Source organism: Ictidomys tridecemlineatus, chromosome 4 (genome assembly GCF_052094955.1).
Source record: "Ictidomys tridecemlineatus isolate mIctTri1 chromosome 4, mIctTri1.hap1, whole genome shotgun sequence".
NCBI classification, from domain to species: domain Eukaryota; kingdom Metazoa; phylum Chordata; class Mammalia; order Rodentia; family Sciuridae; genus Ictidomys; species Ictidomys tridecemlineatus.
The window spans coordinates 207412618-207429800 of record NC_135480.1 but is presented as its reverse complement, the minus strand read 5'-3'; the positions used below and the strand labels follow the sequence as shown (position 1 = coordinate 207429800).

Sequence of the window (17183 nt, the reverse complement as noted above, 5' to 3'; positions counted from 1 at the left end):
AGGAGTTCTGATGTCCCACGTCAGGAGAAGCTGTGTGTCCCCCTCCAGCAATGGAGCTGCTCTGCTGTCTCCCACCACTGTTCTGCCTGGGTGGATCCCCATCGTGTGTGTGAGGGCAGGTCTTCCTCCTGCCTCCATCTACCAGTCCAGTCGTTGGTGTCCATGATCGCTCTCACAGACACACCCAGAAGCACTGTCCCTGCAGCCCAGACAACTGGTACAGAAAGTGAACTGTCACAGCAGGTTATGGCCAGGGACTTTGGAGGGAAGTGCGTAACAGACGCAGGGAGCCCCTGCAGAGGACCAGATGACCGAAAAGGGCCAAGTGGAAATCCCCAAACTGAAACCCAGGTCTGAAGTGAGCAGTCGCCAGATCAGCTTGATGGAGGTTACAGGTGGCAAAGCAAGAAGCCGTGGACCTTGAAGATGGTCCCACGGGAGCCACAGACTTTATACAACAGACGGGAGAGGGGACGACACATGGAGCCTCAGACACGGCAGACGGTTCAAGCAGCCCAGCGTGTGTGATGGGAATCCTCGGAGAAGGGAAGGGTGGGGTAGGGAAGGAGAGGATGGGGGTAAGGGAGGCCAGGAGAACCATTAAAATTAGCCAAAACTTTGTGGGTTTTGAAAATGGTAAAACTTTAAACTATTGCTGAGAGAAATGGAAGACCTACATAAGTGAACGTCTGTACTGTGTTCAAGGGTTGGAGGTGGTGTCGTTAACACGTCATGATCCCCAAGGCTCCCCAGAAGCAGATGGCTCCATGATCATTTGGAATAGCACGTGGTCTTGTTAAAGGACAGGCTGGAGGATCCCCTCCACTGCTTGCAAGACTGTCCATGGACTGAAGGGGAGCACAGCGGTGTCTGCAGCAGGCCAGAGAGTGGATGGATGGAACAGAGCTCGGACTAGACCGGCTCCTGGCCCCTTGTTTTTCTATCTAAGCATCCCAGTGGGGACAACAGAGTCTTTGGTTAATTATTCTGGAACACTTGGATATTTTTGTGGGAAACAGTGAACACCCACCTCTGGGAAATGTGCATTTCCCAGAGTGTGGGGGACATGCAGGTGGCTCAGCCAGGCAGCAGCACTAGAGGGGACTCTACCCGTTGCACCTTTCCTAGGCCCTACCTGCACATTCTAGACCTGAATCCTGGATATACCTACCCAAACTAGACAGCTCCCAGTAGAAATGCAGGAGAAAAATCTTCAATGACTTGGAAGAAAGCAGAGTTCTCAGCAAGACACAGGAGTTTTTAGGTGGGACACAGAACAGAAGAACAAATTGATAAATTTGTCTTCATTAAATTAACGAATGCTTATCAAGACACATGAAGGAAATGAATAGCCAAGGCAGAGACTGGTGGTGGTGGTGGGATTATAAAACACACATGACAAAGCACTTGATCCACAATATATAAAGAGCTCCTGGAAAAAGAAAAAAGAATGTATTTTCAGAAATGAACAAAATTCTTGAAATGGACAAAATCCTTTCCCAAAAGATGATGTGTAATAAGTACATGGAAAAATCTTCAGCATCACTAGTCATTGGAAAAATGCAAAACACATCCACAGCAGTATTTCACTGGTATCTGTGCTAGTGGCTAAAATTAAAAAGACTGACAACAGCGTGAGCTGAAGAGGATGTGGAGTGACTGGAAGTTGCACACACTGCTTGTGTGGATGGAAATGCTGCAGCCACCTTGGAAGAACCTTGGTAGCTGCTTGTAAAGTTGGAGATGCACCTGCTCGTTGGCCAGCAGCTCCACTGTGGATGGAAGGCTGTTCCCGTGGAACTGGAGCATTTGGGCACACGCGCAGGGGAGTTGAATGCTCATATGGCCCCTTCTGTCCACCACAACCAAGACCTGGAAGCAGCCTGAATGTCTAAGAGGCGGCTGGTTCTCAGATGGTGCCTCCCACAGTGGACTGGCATTCAGCAGCGTGAAGGGACAGCTGCTGGTACAGGGAACTGCGTGTGTGGTGGGGTCTCCAACCCACGTGTGCAGGCAGAGAAGCCAGACGGGAGGGCAGGTGTTCCCGGTGTCCCTGTGCCCTCCACCAGATGAAGGGTATCTAGTGAGGACCTGCCAGGAGCCAGTGGCGGGGAACTGGCCAAAAGGAGCCGGGGAGCCGCCTATGAGCTGTACACTGTCTCCTGGAGGGGGGCCTCAGCTGGGGGTGCATTTCCATTTTTGAAGATAGTACATATGTGCATTCCCCAGGGTGCGGGGGACATGCGGGTGGCTGGCTGGTGTGACTGTGCACCTGGATGCAGGGGCTCAGCCAGGCAGGGGCGCTGAGGGGACTCTGCCTGTGGCACCTTTCCTAGGCCCCGCCTGCCCACCCTGGATGGAAGCCTTTGCAGGAGTGATCCCCACCTGCCCTTGTTGGGCCACCAGGAGGCCCAACATACCTCCTCCTGTGCTCGGCAGACGTGCTGGGCTTCAGGGGAGCAGTGGGTAGAGCAGGGCTGTAGGCCCCACAACGTTGCCTGGGCACAGGGCACCGTGCCCGCTTGCCCGTCTGCCCAGCCTGGCCCAGGGCTCCTGGACAGCACTCACCCCCTGGGAGCAGGCTCTGATGGAGTGTGGTGGGAGCTGCACCGTTCCTTGTTGATCAGAGTCCCAGCTGGGTGGGGCTGGGCCTGGAATTGGTTAGGATGCCCCTCACTGTAGGGCGGGAGGAGGCCCTGCAGCTGTGTGGTCACCACTCAAGGCCCTGTCCCTGGCCAACTTCCAGTCATTTTTATCTGTTTCATCAGCTTATAGAATATTTAATAGTCAAAACCCCTGTCCACGTGCTTCTGTCTGCTTGGCCCCGCCGTTGGAGCAGAGCTGACATGTCTGTGCGGCCAGTCTGTGATGGGTGTCTGGTTCATTTAGCAGCCTGGACGCTTCTCTGTCTCGCCTGGGTTCTGCACTGTCAGGGTTCTGCTCGGTGGTTTAGCCACCAGAATTACTCTGTTGCATGACAGAAACTTGGGTGTCCAATCCCTGCTGGGAAGGGCCATGCAGCGCCTCGCCTATGTTCCCAGGGTAGCCAGGCTGCATCATCCTCTGGGACAGAATCAGAGAGGCAGGGAGGAGATCTATGTCATTGCAAGTGACAGTTTCCCAGTAGATTGTCAGACTTGTCTCGGAGAAGCTTTGAGTTGGGTTAGCAAGATGGTCACAAGCTCACCCCCCACTGCGTGTGCATGTACTTGTGAGTGTGTGTGTGTGTGTGTGTGTGAGTGTGCATCTGTGTCTGTATGCATGTGCGAGTGTATGTATGTGTGTATCTGCATGTGAGCATGTGTCTGCATGTGCTGTGTGTATATGCGTGTGTACATGTGTGTGCATGAGTGTGTGTGTGCATTGTGTGTGTGTGCACTCTCGTGTACTGCCTGGGGAGCCCCGGTCAGGCGGGGGAACCTGGCCAAACCTGGCCCTGCCTCCTTGCCGTCTCAGCTCCGTGTGGGCTCAGGGTGCAGAATGGCCACAGTGCAGTTCTCTGGGCAGGTAGTGGCCCTGGCACCCAGAAGGGACTTGAAGGAGGTGGGAAGCTCTTCGTGTAAAGCTAGGCCCTGTGGAGTCGGCTTTCCCCACTGTAGCCTCCGTGCCTGACCTGAGCAACTGAAGAGAGGCGGCTTCCCCTGGCTCAGGGTTCAGAGGTCAGGCCTGGGTCGGCTGGTCCAGGGCTGAGACATCTTGGCAGAAGGGTACAGCGGAGGGAGCTGCCCAGCTCACGGCAGCCAGGGAGCAGAGAGCCAGGGGCTGGGGAGAGGATGGCCCAGCAGGAAGTGACCTGCTTCCCCCAAGCTGCCACCTGCAGCAGGCCATCCAGCCCCCGTGGATGACGGACAAGTCCAGGTCAGAGCCCTCAGATCCAGCCAGCCTGACCAAGCCTTCAGCACAGGACCTGCCGGGGACAGTCCGGATCCAGCCATGCCAGGTTCCCAGCTGCCTCACCTGTGCTGGTGCCAAAGCCGGAGCACCCAGCAGCTGCTGCACCTCCTCCTTCCCTCCGCGGCCTGAGAAGGCCTCACCAAGACCTGCACTCTGCACTGGGCTGACTCTTGGCCTCCTCTGGAGGACAGTCCTGGGGCTTCTGCCCAGATGCTGCATGTGGGGAGGGGCCAAGGGCCCTGGGAGACCCCTGGCTGCTGAGGCCTTCCCTTGCTCCCTCTCCCACGCAGGTCTTGAGTGATGACCCTGACCCCCTGAGTGGATTCAGCAGCAGCAAGGCCTGAGGGGCTCAGGGGCCTGCTTGGCCAGGGGTACCTTGCTGCTGTGGTCATCCCTGCTCTGCTCCACTGCTCTCCCCGCTGCGTGCTGGGAGGACCTGTGGGGAGTGTCCCCAGTCCCTGCCTCTGGAATCCAGGGCCCTGCTCTGAGCCAGGAAAGCCGGCCTCAGAGATACATCTTTGCCCAGAGCTAAGCAGTACCAGCCTCCAAGCCCAGCCTCCCCTGAGGAAGGACCCAGCAGAGCCCAAGACCCTGGCCAGCCTGGGCTGGGGGCGGCTCCCCATCCCCATGGCACAGTGACCCCTCCAGGGGTCCGTGGGAATGACCGGCTGTTGCTGAGCCCTGGTGCAGCTCTGGTGTGGAGGTTCAGGGCAGCCATGGGCCGGGCGGAGGACTCATCCACACTGAACAGATAACTAGAAAGGCTGCTCGAGGCACTCCTGGGCTTTTGGGGACTATGACCTAGATCCTGCAGGCAGAGGGCCAACTCGGAGGAGACGGGAACCACAGTCCTGGGCAGACACAGGCTTTCTGCAGCAGGAGCCGGGGTGGGGGCCAGTCCCGGGGGCAGGCTTGGGAAGGGGCATCCCAAACTCCATGTTCCTCAGTGCTACTTCCTCACCCTGGTGTGGAAAATGGCCCTGCTGGGCACTTTGCCCTTGACCTTCACACCGGGCCTCAAGGACAGTGGGGACCTCAGGCTGAGCCACAGGTCACGGCCGGGCCTGGGGCGGGGGCTGTAGTCATGGGGCAGCACCCAGCACTGGGGGCCTCTGGGAGGCAGGCGTCTCAGGGCCTCCAGGGTGTGTCTGCAGGCCCGAGACGCGGGGGCCTTGTAACCAGGGTCCTTTGCTACCAAGGCAGATGGCAGATGGTGACCTCTCTGCCACCCCCTTAAACTCATGGAAGCCCCCACTTGTGGACCGGCCTGTGGCCGAGGCAGGTGGACTTCCAGGGCTCCTGGGTCAGGGTGGCTGGACCCTCCCTCCCCGCTCACCCACTTCCTCCCGTGCAGTGAGCATGACCTGGGTGAGGACATCTACGACTGTGTCCCGCGGGAGGATGAAGGTGACGACATCTACGAGGACATCATCAAGGTGGAGGTGCGGCAGCCTATGGTAAGCCCCGTCCCGCCTGGCAGGAGCGCCACTGCAGGGGACACTGGCTGGGCCCTGGGCTCCTCCTGGCCCCGGGCTCCCCTGCAGCACGTCCTCGCAGCTCTTGCTCCTGTCTGCTCCACGCCGGCTTCCCTGTGGTGCCCGGGGACCCCAGCCCTCAGCCCCCAGCGCCTCCAGGCCCTCAGCCCCCAGCCCCTCAGCCCCCAGCCCCCAGCCCTCAGCCCCTCCAGGCCGTCAGCCCCCCAGCCCCCCAGCCCTCTGCCCTCAGCCCCTCCAGGCCGTCAGCCCCGCAGCCCCGCAGCCCCGCAGCCCCGCAGCCCGCAGCCCCGCAGCCCCGCAGGCCAACTGCCATGAGCCGTCCTCCCGGGGTGTCCAGGTCCTTCTCCCGCCTCCCGGGGAACCTTGAAATAGCAGCCCCGTGCTCGGCTCCCACAGCAGGCTCCCGCCCGCCCCGAGCTGAAGCCACCAGCGCAGGCCCAATTAGCCAGCTGCTCGTCTTTTATGTCGCCAGGGTGTTAATTTCCCCCAGGCTTGGCTCATCATCTCCTGGAGGCAGATCTGCTCCAGTGGGGTTTATGGCCCACAGCTGCTGTGTGAAAGGCGGGGTCCGGCCTGGCGGGGTGGGGAGACCTCAGCTCCTGCGGGCCAGGCACGGTGCCACTTGCCCACTGTGGAAACTTTGATTAACTAACTTCCCTGAAGGCATGGGAGCTCCTCAAAAGCAGATACCAGTGTTCTGCCTCCGTGCAGGAGCCGCCAGCCGGTGACAGGACACAGCGGGGAGACCCTGGCCTCAGGGAGGCCTTTCCTGGGCTAGGGGTGCCCTACTGTGGCCCTGGGGAGGGCTGGGAGCTGGGCAGGGCACCCACAGCCCAAGCTCTGTGCTTCAGAACAGGCTTCTCATGCGGCCCTGGGCACCTGGAGGGGTACCTCCCCACCACTGCCAGGGCACTCTCTGGAGAGGGTGGCCCTCTCTGTCCCCAGAGCTGGCCCCAAACCACCTGTGAATCCCGACAGCTTCTGGATGGGCTCATGGGGCCTGGCTGTGGGACATGGCTGACTGGGGCCTGGCTGTGGGGCCTGGCTATGGGGTCTGGCTGTGGGACATGGCTGACTGGGGCCTGGCTGTGGGGCCTGGCTATGGGGTCTGGCTGATTGGGACTGGCTGTGGGACATGACTGACTGGGGTCTGGCTGTGGGGCCTGGCTATGGGGTCTGGCTGATTGGGACTGGCTGTGGGACATGACTGACTGGGGTCTGGCTGTGGGACATGGCTGTGGGACATGGCTGACTGGGGTCTGGCTGTGGGACATGGCTGTGGGACATGGCTGACTGGGGCCTGGCTGTGGGACATGACTGACTGGGGTCTGGCTGTGGGACATGGCTGTGGGACATGGCTGACTGGGGCCTGGCTGTGGGACATGACTGACTGGGGTCTGGCTGTGGGACATGGCTGACTGGAGTCTGGCTGTGGGACATGGCTGTGGGGCCTGGCTGTGGGACATGGCTGTGGGGCCTGGCTGTGGGACATGGCTATGGGGCCTGGCTGTGGGGCCTGGCTGACTGGGGTCTGGCTGTGGGACATGGCTGTGGGGCCTGGCTGACTGGGGTCTGGCTGTGGGGCATGGCTGACTGGGGTCTGGCTGTGGGACATGGCTGACTGGGGTCTGGCTGTGGGGCCTGGCTGACTGGGGCCTGGCTGTGGGACATGGCTGACTGGGCCTGGCTGTGGGACATGGCTGACTGGGGTCTGGCTGTGGGACATGACTGACTGGGGTCTGGCTGTGGGACATGGCTGACTGGGGTCTGGCTGTGGGGCCGTGCTGTTCCCTGTCATTGGCAGTCTGGGCGCCCTGTGGGTCAGCGGGAGCAGGCAGGTGTGGGTCTGGGGGTTATCTGAAGGCCCCACCCAGGCCAGGCAAACGCTCTCTGTGAACCCCATAAGATGGCCCCATTCCTTCTTGACTGGAGACCATAGGGTCTTCCTGGAGCCCGCTGCTGTCCCTGGTCCTGAAGCACCAGTGTCAGGACACAGGGTTGCTTGCAGACCTGGTGGGCAGGGTCTGTTTGCCCTGTCCAGCAGCCACACTCCCGAGCTGTGGAGTCCAGTCCTTCCAGGCAGGGAACCCCCTGGTTCCATCGCCTCCCGTCACGGTGGAACCATCTAGGCTGAGTAGTGGGATGGCAACGTCTCCAGAGGAAGACGGTGCCATGGTCAGAGCCCGGGTGTAGGAGACTGTGGTGGCATGTGGGTGTCAGTGCTGTTCCCTGCCAGCCCCACAGAAAGGCCTAGACAGGAGCCCTGTGCTGCCCGCTGACAGTGGGTGGGCATCCTGGCCTACAAACGCAGCTCGAGGGCACAGTGGGCTCTGCTGATGGCTTCCTCTCTTGCTTACCTTCCATGCTCTCAGATCAGGTACATGCAGGTAAGTGGCGGGTAAGGGGAGGCAGGCGGCAGTCTCCTGGGAGCCCCTGCCAGGCAGATGCTGTTGGGCACACGTGGCCTTAATGAGTCCCGGACCTCGGTACTTTCCATGAAGCCAAGTCACAGTGGACTCTCACCTCCCCCTGTGCCCAGTGTACGCATTGCTTTGGGTGCTGCACCCTGCAGTGTGGGGGGACCTTGAGGGTTCCTTGGAGGTCAGGGGAGGCATTTTTGCCTACCTGAGTGCAGATGGCCAGGCGCAAGCCACAGCACCATGTCTCCAGGAACTTCCAGGCAGATATGGCTCCTTAGGCCTTAAAAGAACCTAGAGAGCGTGGTGGCCCCACCGTGGCCCTGGCTGCTGCCTCACCCCACCTGTGACCAGGCAGTATCCCGGGCAGGGCTGTCTCCATGTTTTCCAGGGGGCAGGGCTGGGCCCTGACGCAAAGGTGTGGTCCCTGGTGACCCTGCCAATGGGCTGTCAGGTCAGGCTCCCTGATTGGAGAACAGTGGGCACCCAGGGGAGGCCAGCCCGGGGGGCAGTTGGTACTGGGAAGCTGGCTCAGTGGCTGAGATCCCAGGGACGAGCTCAGTGTCCTGTGGACAGGCAGGCGCAGCAGGGACCTGGCGTGCATCTCCTGTGTGTGTGCAGAGGCCCCACTGAGGCCGAGGCCCTGCTGGTGGAGGTCCAGGCTCAGGAGCAGAGGTTGGGGTCTGGGAGCCTCTGCACATTGCTTGGCGCTGACCCTCGTCACCCTTTTTGTCCCTGTGCCTCACTTCACAACAAGAAGAGTTTAAGCGCCCTCTGCCTTAAACTTTATACTTGCTGACCTCGTGGCCAGACCCGAGCAGATGTCCCCCTGTGGTGTGAGACCGGTGGCCTAGGGCCACACTGTGCAGGTGCACACCTGCGGGTGGCTGCGCGGGCCCCTGGCTCACATCTGTGTCCCCTCCAGAAAATGGGCATGACGGAGGATGACAAGAGGAGCTGTTGCCTGCTGGAGATCCACGAGACCGAGGCCAAGTACTGCCGGACCCTGGAGGACATCGAGAAGGTGGGCCCTGCCCTGGCCACTGGGTGACAGCAGTGTTCTAGGTCCCGAGGTGGGGAAGGGCCAGCTGTTATAGGATGGTGAGGGCTGAGCCCCCTCTGCTTTGCCATCAGGTGTCCCTGCCCCAGAGGAAGGCTGTCTTGCCTCCCCTGTCCCCTCTTCACCCTGTCCCGCACCGTCCGTCTTTCAGCTTGACCTGGGCATGGTGGTGACTTAGGGCCTGCATGTGCTGAGCACCCTCTGCGCTCTCTCACCAGGGTGCCGTCCGAAGGCTCCTTGGCCTCCCCCTCTGCCTTGGGAGGCAGAAGCTCCACCCCGTGTGGCCAGGAGCACCCTGCCCTGGAGCGTGGTGGGCCTTGATGTGGGCACAGACCCTGAGCCTGCCTGAGCAGCCGGTCACTGTCCACTGTGGCCTCCTGGTGGTGCCCAGTGTCCTGGTTCAGGGCATTTCCCTGACATGCAACTGCCCATCTGCCCAAGCCATGTGTGAAGGCCACCCTTTATTGTTGCCACTGGGACTTGCCCAGGGGCCTTAGCCACTGAGCCACGTCCCCCGCCCTTCTTTATTGCTTTTTTGTGTGCTGGGGATCGAATCCATGGCCTTGTACATGCGAGGCAAGGCTCTGCCCGCTGAGCTGTGTCCCCCGCCTCCAGCCCTTCTTTATATTTTATCTAGGGACGAGCCTCACAGAGTTTTGTAGGCCTGGCCAATTGCTGAGGCTGCCTTTGAACTCACGATACTCCTTCCTCAGCCTCCCGAGCTGCTGGATGCAGGCGTGGCCACCGTGCCCGGCAAGACAAACCTTTTTACACTTGGGTCCCCTGGGCTGTTCTCTGCTTGTGGTTCAAGTCCAGTGCAGCTGTGACGTGGACACCTGAATGGGGAGTGCTGGGTGCCCCCTTGACCCCAGGTCGGCCCTGCTCTAGCCTCCAAGGGGGCTCTGCTCGGGCCAAGAGCGTTGGTGTTTGGACCGTGGCCTCATCCTGCCCCCTGCCTGCTGTCCCTGTGTGGCTCTCACTGTGCACTGTCCCCAGAGCACTGAGCACCTCTCAGGTGGATGCAACCTGGACAGGGGCAGTGTCCTTCAGATGATTGAGGCCTGGGCAGTGGCAGTGTCCTCCAGGTAGTTGAGGCCTGGATAGTGGTGATGTCCTCGAGGCGTCAATGACCTGGACAGTGGTGTTGTCCTCCAGGTGGTGGTGGCCTGGACAGGGTGGTGTCCTCTGGGTGGACAGGGCAGTGTGTTCCAGGTGGTTGACAGTGGCGGTGTCCTCCAGGCAGCAGTGGTCTTGACAGGGGCAGTGTCCTCTGGGTGATGGTGGCCTGGACAGAGGCAGTGTCCTCTGTGCAGCAGTGTCCTGGACGGGGGCAGTGTCCTCCGGGAAGCAGTGGCCTGGACAGGATGGTGTCCTCTGGGCGGTGGTGGCCTGGACAGGGCACTGTCCTCCGGGCAGCAGTGGCCTGGACAGGGGCAGTGTCCTCTGGGCAGCGGTGGCCTGGACAGGGGCGGTGTCATCTGGGTGGCAATGGCCTGGACAGGGCAGTGTCCTCCGGGCAGCAGTGGCCTGGACAGAGTGGTGTCCTCTGGGCAGCAGTGGCCTGGACAGTGGCCTGGATAGGGTCTTCTGGGTGGTGGTGGCCTGGACGGGTGGTGTACTCTGGGCTGGGGCTCAGCGTGGATGCCTCTCCTGCAGAACTATATGGGCCCGCTGCGGCTGGTGCTGAGCCCTGTGGACATGGCAGCCGTCTTCATCAACCTGGAGGTGAGGGCCCCGGCGGAGCTTACTCCTGGGCAGTGGCAGTGTCCTGGCTGCTGGGAGTCCTTTGGGACCAGGGGGCCACGAGGACCTGACAGGGAAGCTGCCCTGCCTGCACCATCCCCTCTGGCACCAGAGCTATTCTGGGTGGCCACTGAGTGTCCCTGGGGCTGAAGTGGGCAGGTGGTGACCCCTGTGCCATGGACGGGCTTAGGTGGGCTCTGCTCCTCCCTGTGCCTTGCTATGGAACCTTCTAGCAAGTGGCAGCGATTGGTGGGGTGGGGTGCACAACTCTCGCGGTCTCAGGCGTTGAGGCCTGCAGCCTGGTGGCCCCTTGAGCACTGACTGCCCCCCAGGACCTGATGAAGGTGCACCACAGCCTCCTGAGGGCCATCGACGTGTCCATGATGGCCGGGGGCAGCACACTGGCCAAGGTCTTCCTCGAGTTCAAGGAAAGGTGAGTGCCCTCCCCATCTGCTCCTCAGGACAGACAGCGGAGGGGGAGAGTCCTCCTGGGTGGGAATTGTGGGGCCTGGTGTCCTGAGACAGGTGGCCGCTGTTCTCCAGGCCTCTGTGCCCTCTTATAAACAGATTTTTAAATTTTTTATTTTTATTTTTGGTACCAGGGGCCTTAACCACTGAGCCCGTCCCCAGCCCTTTTATATTTTATCTAGAGACAGGGCCTCACTGTGTTGCTTAGGGCCTCACTGAGTTGCTGAGGCTGGCTTTGAACTCGTGATCCTCCTGCCTCAGCCTCCTGCTGGGATCTCAGGTGTGGGCCCCCTTCCCATCATGGCCTGGGCATGGGGTGTGGTCTAGATGGGGCCTCTCGGGCTCTGGCAGTCCCTTCTGCTTCTCGCTTATCGGGGTCTTGGTGAGTGACATTCATGCCGCTGGCCGTGCCGCAGGCCTCTTGCTTGTCCTGGAGACTTGGGCATCCAGAGTAGTTAACCCTGCCCTTATTGCTGTCCACCTAGCACAAGGTGGACAGGCCCTGCTGCTTCTGGTGACAGGAGCCCTGGGCCTGACCTGGTAGGTCTGAGTGAGGGGCTCTGGGGACACGAGCACAGACCACGGGACGGGGTCATGGCTGAGGCCTCGGGTTGTGGGGTCGCAGGGCTGAGGCCACTTCCCCATGCTGCTGATAGCCCATGCCTCGGTCTTGACTCCCTCACCTGTGAATTGGGGACAAGAGTGACCCCTGGGTGGGGCAGCCCCAGGGGGTGAGCCAGGATGACCCTGCTTCCCCACAGCTGGTCCCCACCATTGGAAGGCCACTGTGGCCAACAGGAGGGGACATCAGTCTCCGCAGGCCAGGCAGGGGCAGTGGGACATTCAGGGGCAGGTCTCAGCCGCTGGCCACAGCACCGTGGCTCCACATCTGCGGCTCTCTGAACAGAGGTCCGTGGTGCCCAGGCCAGTTGTGGGATTGGTCTGAAGCCTGTGACGGCCCTTCTTTCCCGAGGGCTTGGCACAGGGAGTTGGGCCTAGACGCAGACAGGGCCGCCTCGTCAGTCCCACCACTGCCCGCTCAGGTGCCCCGGGGCCCCATGCACAGTGAGTGTCACAGATGGGCAGTCATGGCCACCTGAGGCAGCCCTGGGGGCAGGCGGCCTCCCAGAGCTCCTCCTTCCCCTGCTCCAAGCCCCTCGGTTTGTGCCCTGTTGACAGAGGTGGTGCAGAGCTGCCTGCTATCCCCAGACGTCCTTCTGGGGCTCAGCAAGGGGCAGCGTGGAATTCTGGAATCTTCTAGTAGGTGTGAAGAGTGGTCGAGCTGGAAACCTCAGCTTCTCCCTTCTGAGGCTGGGTGTCCAGTTCCTTACAGAGGGGTCACTGACAGGTGAGGCCTGCGGTCTGCCCTCACCCCCACCACGCAGGCTGTGAGTCAGCCCCTGGCCAAGGCCACACCAGCAGACTGGTGCATCTTCTGCTCAGGACCTTGCCTGTGAGGCTCCCACCTCCTGGGGCATGATGGCACCCCACCCTCGAGCTGCTGTGGGAGCCTGTGCTCCTCCCGCGCCCGACCCGGAGCTGTGCAGACAGTGGCCTGCTGCATGGCTTGGCAAGGCGCCCAGGGCCAGGGCTCTTCAGTCATGTCCTCCTGGAGAAGGGGCCTGGCCACGTCGGAGTCCACCACCAGGCCACTGCATCTCCCTCCTGCCACTTTCCCACCCCTTTTAGAGTCAGCCTGCACCCTAACACTCCTTTGCTCACTGATTCCATGGACATTTATCGAGTGCCTGCTGTGTACGGAGTTCAGGGCCAAAGGCAGGACAGGCTCAGGTCCCGCTGCAGCATGGGAGACGAGAACTGTCCTCAGCCGGCTCATGGGGGGCCGTGGTGGAGCCTGGAGCCAGGGCGTGGGGGCCTGGGACCGGACGGGCGCCTGGGCTGCTCCTGCTTGGGGAGAGCAGGTGCCCATGGAAGGCAGGAACAGAGGGCAACGGTGTGGTGGGAGGGGTGCCGGGATCTTCCAGGCCAAGGCAAGAACTTGAATAAGGGAAGGAGGAAGCCACCGCGGGACTTTTGTGGCAAGATCCTGGCAACTCAGCAGGCTGAAGGCTGGAACAGCCTCCCTGTGACCGACGTGTTAGGGAAAATCACAGTCACCCCCTCTTTTTTAAGGTTACACTTCCACTAATGTGGCCTTGGTCCTGAATGAGGCAGATGCCCCTCCTGCCTTCACACGAGCCTGCAGGGGCATCTCCTCTGCAGATGGCCAGAACCTGGGCCCCGGGAAGGGTTGTGTTTTAGGACACCTGGCACCAGGTCCACACTGACCTTGACCTCCATGGTGGGCTGCTGTGGTGTGCTGTAGTGTGTTGTGCGACCTCGGCCTCTCGGCGCCCAGCTCCCTGCAGGCTGGTGTGGGGAGGCTCGGGGAGAGGCGGTCAGCCAGGCGTGCAGCCCGCGGGGCCTGGGGCCTCGGATCCCTGAGCATTTCTCGAAAGCTAGGACACGTGTCAGCAGGCGTCGCTTGTGCTTGAGCTAGCTCGCCCTGATGTGTCCCTCAGTGGGAAATGTCCCCTCGCCCACTGCCTTCCTGCGGATCCGGACCTCCAGGGGTGGGGAGAGCTGGGCATCCTCTGGTCCCAAATGCCCACGGCCCAGGGGCGGGAGGCCTGCGAGGGGACCCATGCCCAGGGCTCCGTCACCTTGGGCCTTGCAGGAGAGCCCACCACCAGGACACTTCCTACCAAGGGCCAACCCACGTTCCAGCGTCAGGCCCGGCCTCCCAGCTGGGCTGCTGTGCCCAGGCTGTTGGCCCTTGGTCAATTCACAGAGGTGGCCAGGCTGGTGGCCCTTGGTCAGGTCACAGAGGCCTCAGTCCTGCCTGGAGAAGAGGCTCCCTGCCCCGTCTTGCCAGGTGGAGACAGGAAGGTCTGCGCCCTCAGTGGGGGTCCCGCGAATGTGGCTGCCGCACCTTGTACTCATCCAGTGGTCACCGGGCATGGTTCCTCTCCTGGGGGCTCTGGGTGGTCGGGGGCATGAGCACCTAAAGCAGGAGTGGCAGGCTCGCTGCCCGAGGCCCAGAGGTGCTGGAGTCTGGCTGGCAGAGATGTGGGCACCGGGGCTGCATGTGGCCTAGCTGGGGACAAAAGAGGGGCGTATGGAGGAGACCAGCACAGGGCCCGAGAGCAGAATCAGAATGGGGGAGAGGTGGTGCCTCGGGGGCCAGGGGGGAGGGCAGGAGGGCAGCGCTGGTCCCTACCAGGGGCCACCTCGGGGTGACCAGGAGCCCCCCTGGGTCTGCCAGTCTCGAGAGGTTGGGCCTCTGGCTCTCTCCAGGCGTGGGGACCCAGAGCAGGATCAGGCCAGGGCCACGACCTGAGGTGGCACCACAAGTGGCCTCTTGGGCGGGTGCTGGGTGCCCTTATTAGCCAGTGCTTCCCCAGCCCCTCCCAGTGACCCAGGACCCCCCTCACTGGGAGGGGGGAGGCGGGGGAGGGCAGAACCCGCCAGGGTCTGTTGGCCTGAGGCCCGGGCCGCGCAGCCTCCCGAGGAAGAAGCGTGTCCTGGGTCCCCACCTGCGTGTACTTGTACTCACGTGCTGACACGCATGTGTCCTGTGTGCCGCCAGGCTCCTCATCTACGGGGATTACTGCAGCCACCTGGAGCGCGCCCAGACCACACTCAGCCAGCTCCTCACCAGCCGCGACGACTTCAGGCAGAAAGTGGAGGTAACAGGCGCCCGGCTGGCCCTGCCCCAGGCCGCAGCTCTCTGGCGAGCACCACAGGCACCAACCTCCCCCTGCTGGGCAGGGCCTGCGTGCGGCTTGCTTGTCCCTCTGTGTTTTGTCGGGTGGGGGTCCTCCAGCCCCATCTGACTCAGCCAGGGCCACGCCCCCGACCCTGGCCTCTGCTGACCCAGGGGGCCCAGGTGGCTCTGCTGGAAGCATGTGGCCTTACATGTTGTCACCCAGGCTTGGAACCTGCCCCTCCCAGGTACTGGTGGGGGGGCAGCTGTCCCCGGCTGAGGGGCCCCTCTGATCAGCATGGCCATGTTTGCCAAGCCCTGGTTCCAACGCTGGTGGGTAGCCTGGGCCCAAGCCCCAAGTGGGCAACTGGCTTCTCAGAGCTCACGGCAGGGAGCAGGCAGGGGAGACCCCACCCTCCCTGAAGGTCCTGGCCCTGAGGAAGGGACAGGGGATTGAGGTGAGGGCCTTGAGAACAGCAGGTCACGCGTGTCCCCAGGCACTGTGGGGCCCACCCTGCGCAGCCTGGTTCAGGGCCGCAGCCTGGTTCAGGGCCGCTTCCTGAGGGTGTCCAGGGCTCAGCCTCCGTCCCCAGGCGGTGGCGGGCGGCTCCTCATGGCTGGCTCCCCGCCCAGGAGTGCACGCTGAAGGTCCAGGACGGCAAGTTCAAGCTGCAGGACCTGCTGGTGGTGCCCATGCAGCGGGTGCTCAAGTACCACCTTCTGCTCAAGGTGAGGCCGCCCACCTGCCCATGCCCCGAAGTCTCAGGGGCTAGGGGTGGGTGAGGCCCCCCGGGAGCGGGTGGATAAGCGAGGCTGCTCAGCACTCATTAGGAAAGGTCATCCCGGTAAAGACAGGAAGACTGATTAAAGCCTGTACAGAGTCAGAAAAACAGGCCGAGATGGGGAAGCAGCCTTAGTCCAGCAGTAAGAGCTGCCATGATTGATCTCTTAACTAAGTCTGAGCTTCCTGACAGCCATGGTGAAAGTGGAAATAGGAAGGCCTTCAGGAAGCACAGACCTGGAGGGGAGGTGGAGGTGCCTTTGAAGTTCTCCAGGGAGCCAACCCCAGTACATTGCTCTGCGCCACCCTAGTGTTCCTTCCTGCTCTATCCCCTCCCCTTGCCCACAAGGTTTGGGAGTGCCCCTGCTGGGAGCAGGGTGTGCCTGTGGGAGGGGTCTCACTTGTCTATTGGAGGAGGCAGCTGAAGGGCACCTGGACCAACAGGTGGGGCTGGCTTTGTGCTGGGGTTGTCACCCTGGGCCTGGTAGGGGCCAGGCAGGGCCGGGCCCCTGGGTGACCCAGGACCCCCTCACTCCTCCAGGAGCTCCTGAGCCATTCTGCTGACCGGCCTGAGAGGCAGCAGCTCAAAGAAGCCCTGGAAGCCATGCAGGTGGGCAGAGGAGGCGGGCAGCGGACGCGGGCAGTGGAGGCGGGCAGCAGAGGCGGGTAGCAGAGGCGGGCAAGGCAGGCTGCACTTTGCCCTGCCTGAGGGCGTTTCCTGGGGGTGACGGGCTAGACCAGCTGGAGGGTAGAGGTGGCACTGGAGGAGGCTGCGCTGGGCTCTACTCCTGACCTCACTTGCCCCCAGTGACTGCAGAGGCCCCTTCCTGCTGTCCCGCCTGCCCAAGGGACCATCAGCGGCCCCAGGCTCTGCGCTCCACCCTGGATCTCTGTCCTCCAGCCTCCGCCCTCTGCCCCCTGTCTGGGCTGCTCCTTTTCTCTTGATGATTCCGACGACCTGTAGCCAGACATGTCCCCTCCCTGTGGAAATCCAGTGTCCCGGGGGCTTGGCTGTCACCCCCGCCCTGCTCAGGGACCCTCCAGTGCTCCCTCCTGGCCGCTCCGCTCCTCTGCAGGACCCTGGTCCCAATGGGCCGCAGCGTTTGCCACGGAAACCCAAAACCCAAGCCTCTGACCCCACTGTGTCCTCCCAAGCTGGCCTCCTCTTTGTCACCTGGCCACCTCTGGCTCACTCCCAGGCTGCGGCGAGCTCCACATGTCCCCAGGGCTGGCCCTGCTGGGTTCTAGGGCCTGTCCCCGGGCAGCACTCCCACCCTAGAGACCTGTTCTTGCCAGTTCCTCCTCGGCAGGCCTGTGCCGCTCGGCCACCTGTGACTCCAGGCTGGGCACTGTGTCCAGCATGGGGCAGGCCCCCTGGGCGTCTGTTTAAAGAGTGCCTTTCCAGGGCAGGACTGCAGCCTGTCCCCAGGGGCAGCAGGACATGGCTGCTCGGGCTTCATGCTCATGGGTGACAGTGTGTGGGTGTGGGCCTGGGAGTGACCGCAGGGGCCTTGGATTCCATTCCTTCTGGCCCCCTGGGCAGGACCTGCGGCCAGGTCAGTGGGACGGCGTTTCCCTGACAGACGTGGACAGGGGTGAGGTCCCCGTTCTCTGGTGC

General features: G+C 62.1%; 1 protein-coding gene across 6 annotated transcripts in view; it reads left to right on the top strand.

Annotated features, from left to right (window-relative positions):
• Window positions 1-5120: 5120 nt before the first annotated feature.
• The window catches only part of Vav2 (vav guanine nucleotide exchange factor 2), a 37282-nt gene continuing 25219 nt past the window's right edge, over window positions 5121-17183 (top strand). For 4 of the 6 annotated variants that reach the window (XM_078048609.1, XM_078048610.1, XM_078048611.1 and 1 more), the window contains exons 1-7: window positions 5121-5351; window positions 8733-8831; window positions 10524-10592; window positions 10943-11043; window positions 14668-14767; window positions 15418-15513; window positions 16107-16175. In XM_078048609.1, coding sequence (XP_077904735.1) covers window positions 5136-5351; window positions 8733-8831; window positions 10524-10592; window positions 10943-11043; window positions 14668-14767; window positions 15418-15513; window positions 16107-16175 — 750 coding nt within the window. In that variant the 5' untranslated portion in view covers window positions 5121-5135. Of the gene's footprint in view, window positions 5352-7756; window positions 7778-8732; window positions 8832-10523; window positions 10593-10942; window positions 11044-14667; window positions 14768-15417; window positions 15514-16106; window positions 16176-17183 lie in introns of those variants that run through there. The other 2 variants (XM_078048613.1, XM_078048612.1) reach the window with 2 other exon arrangements.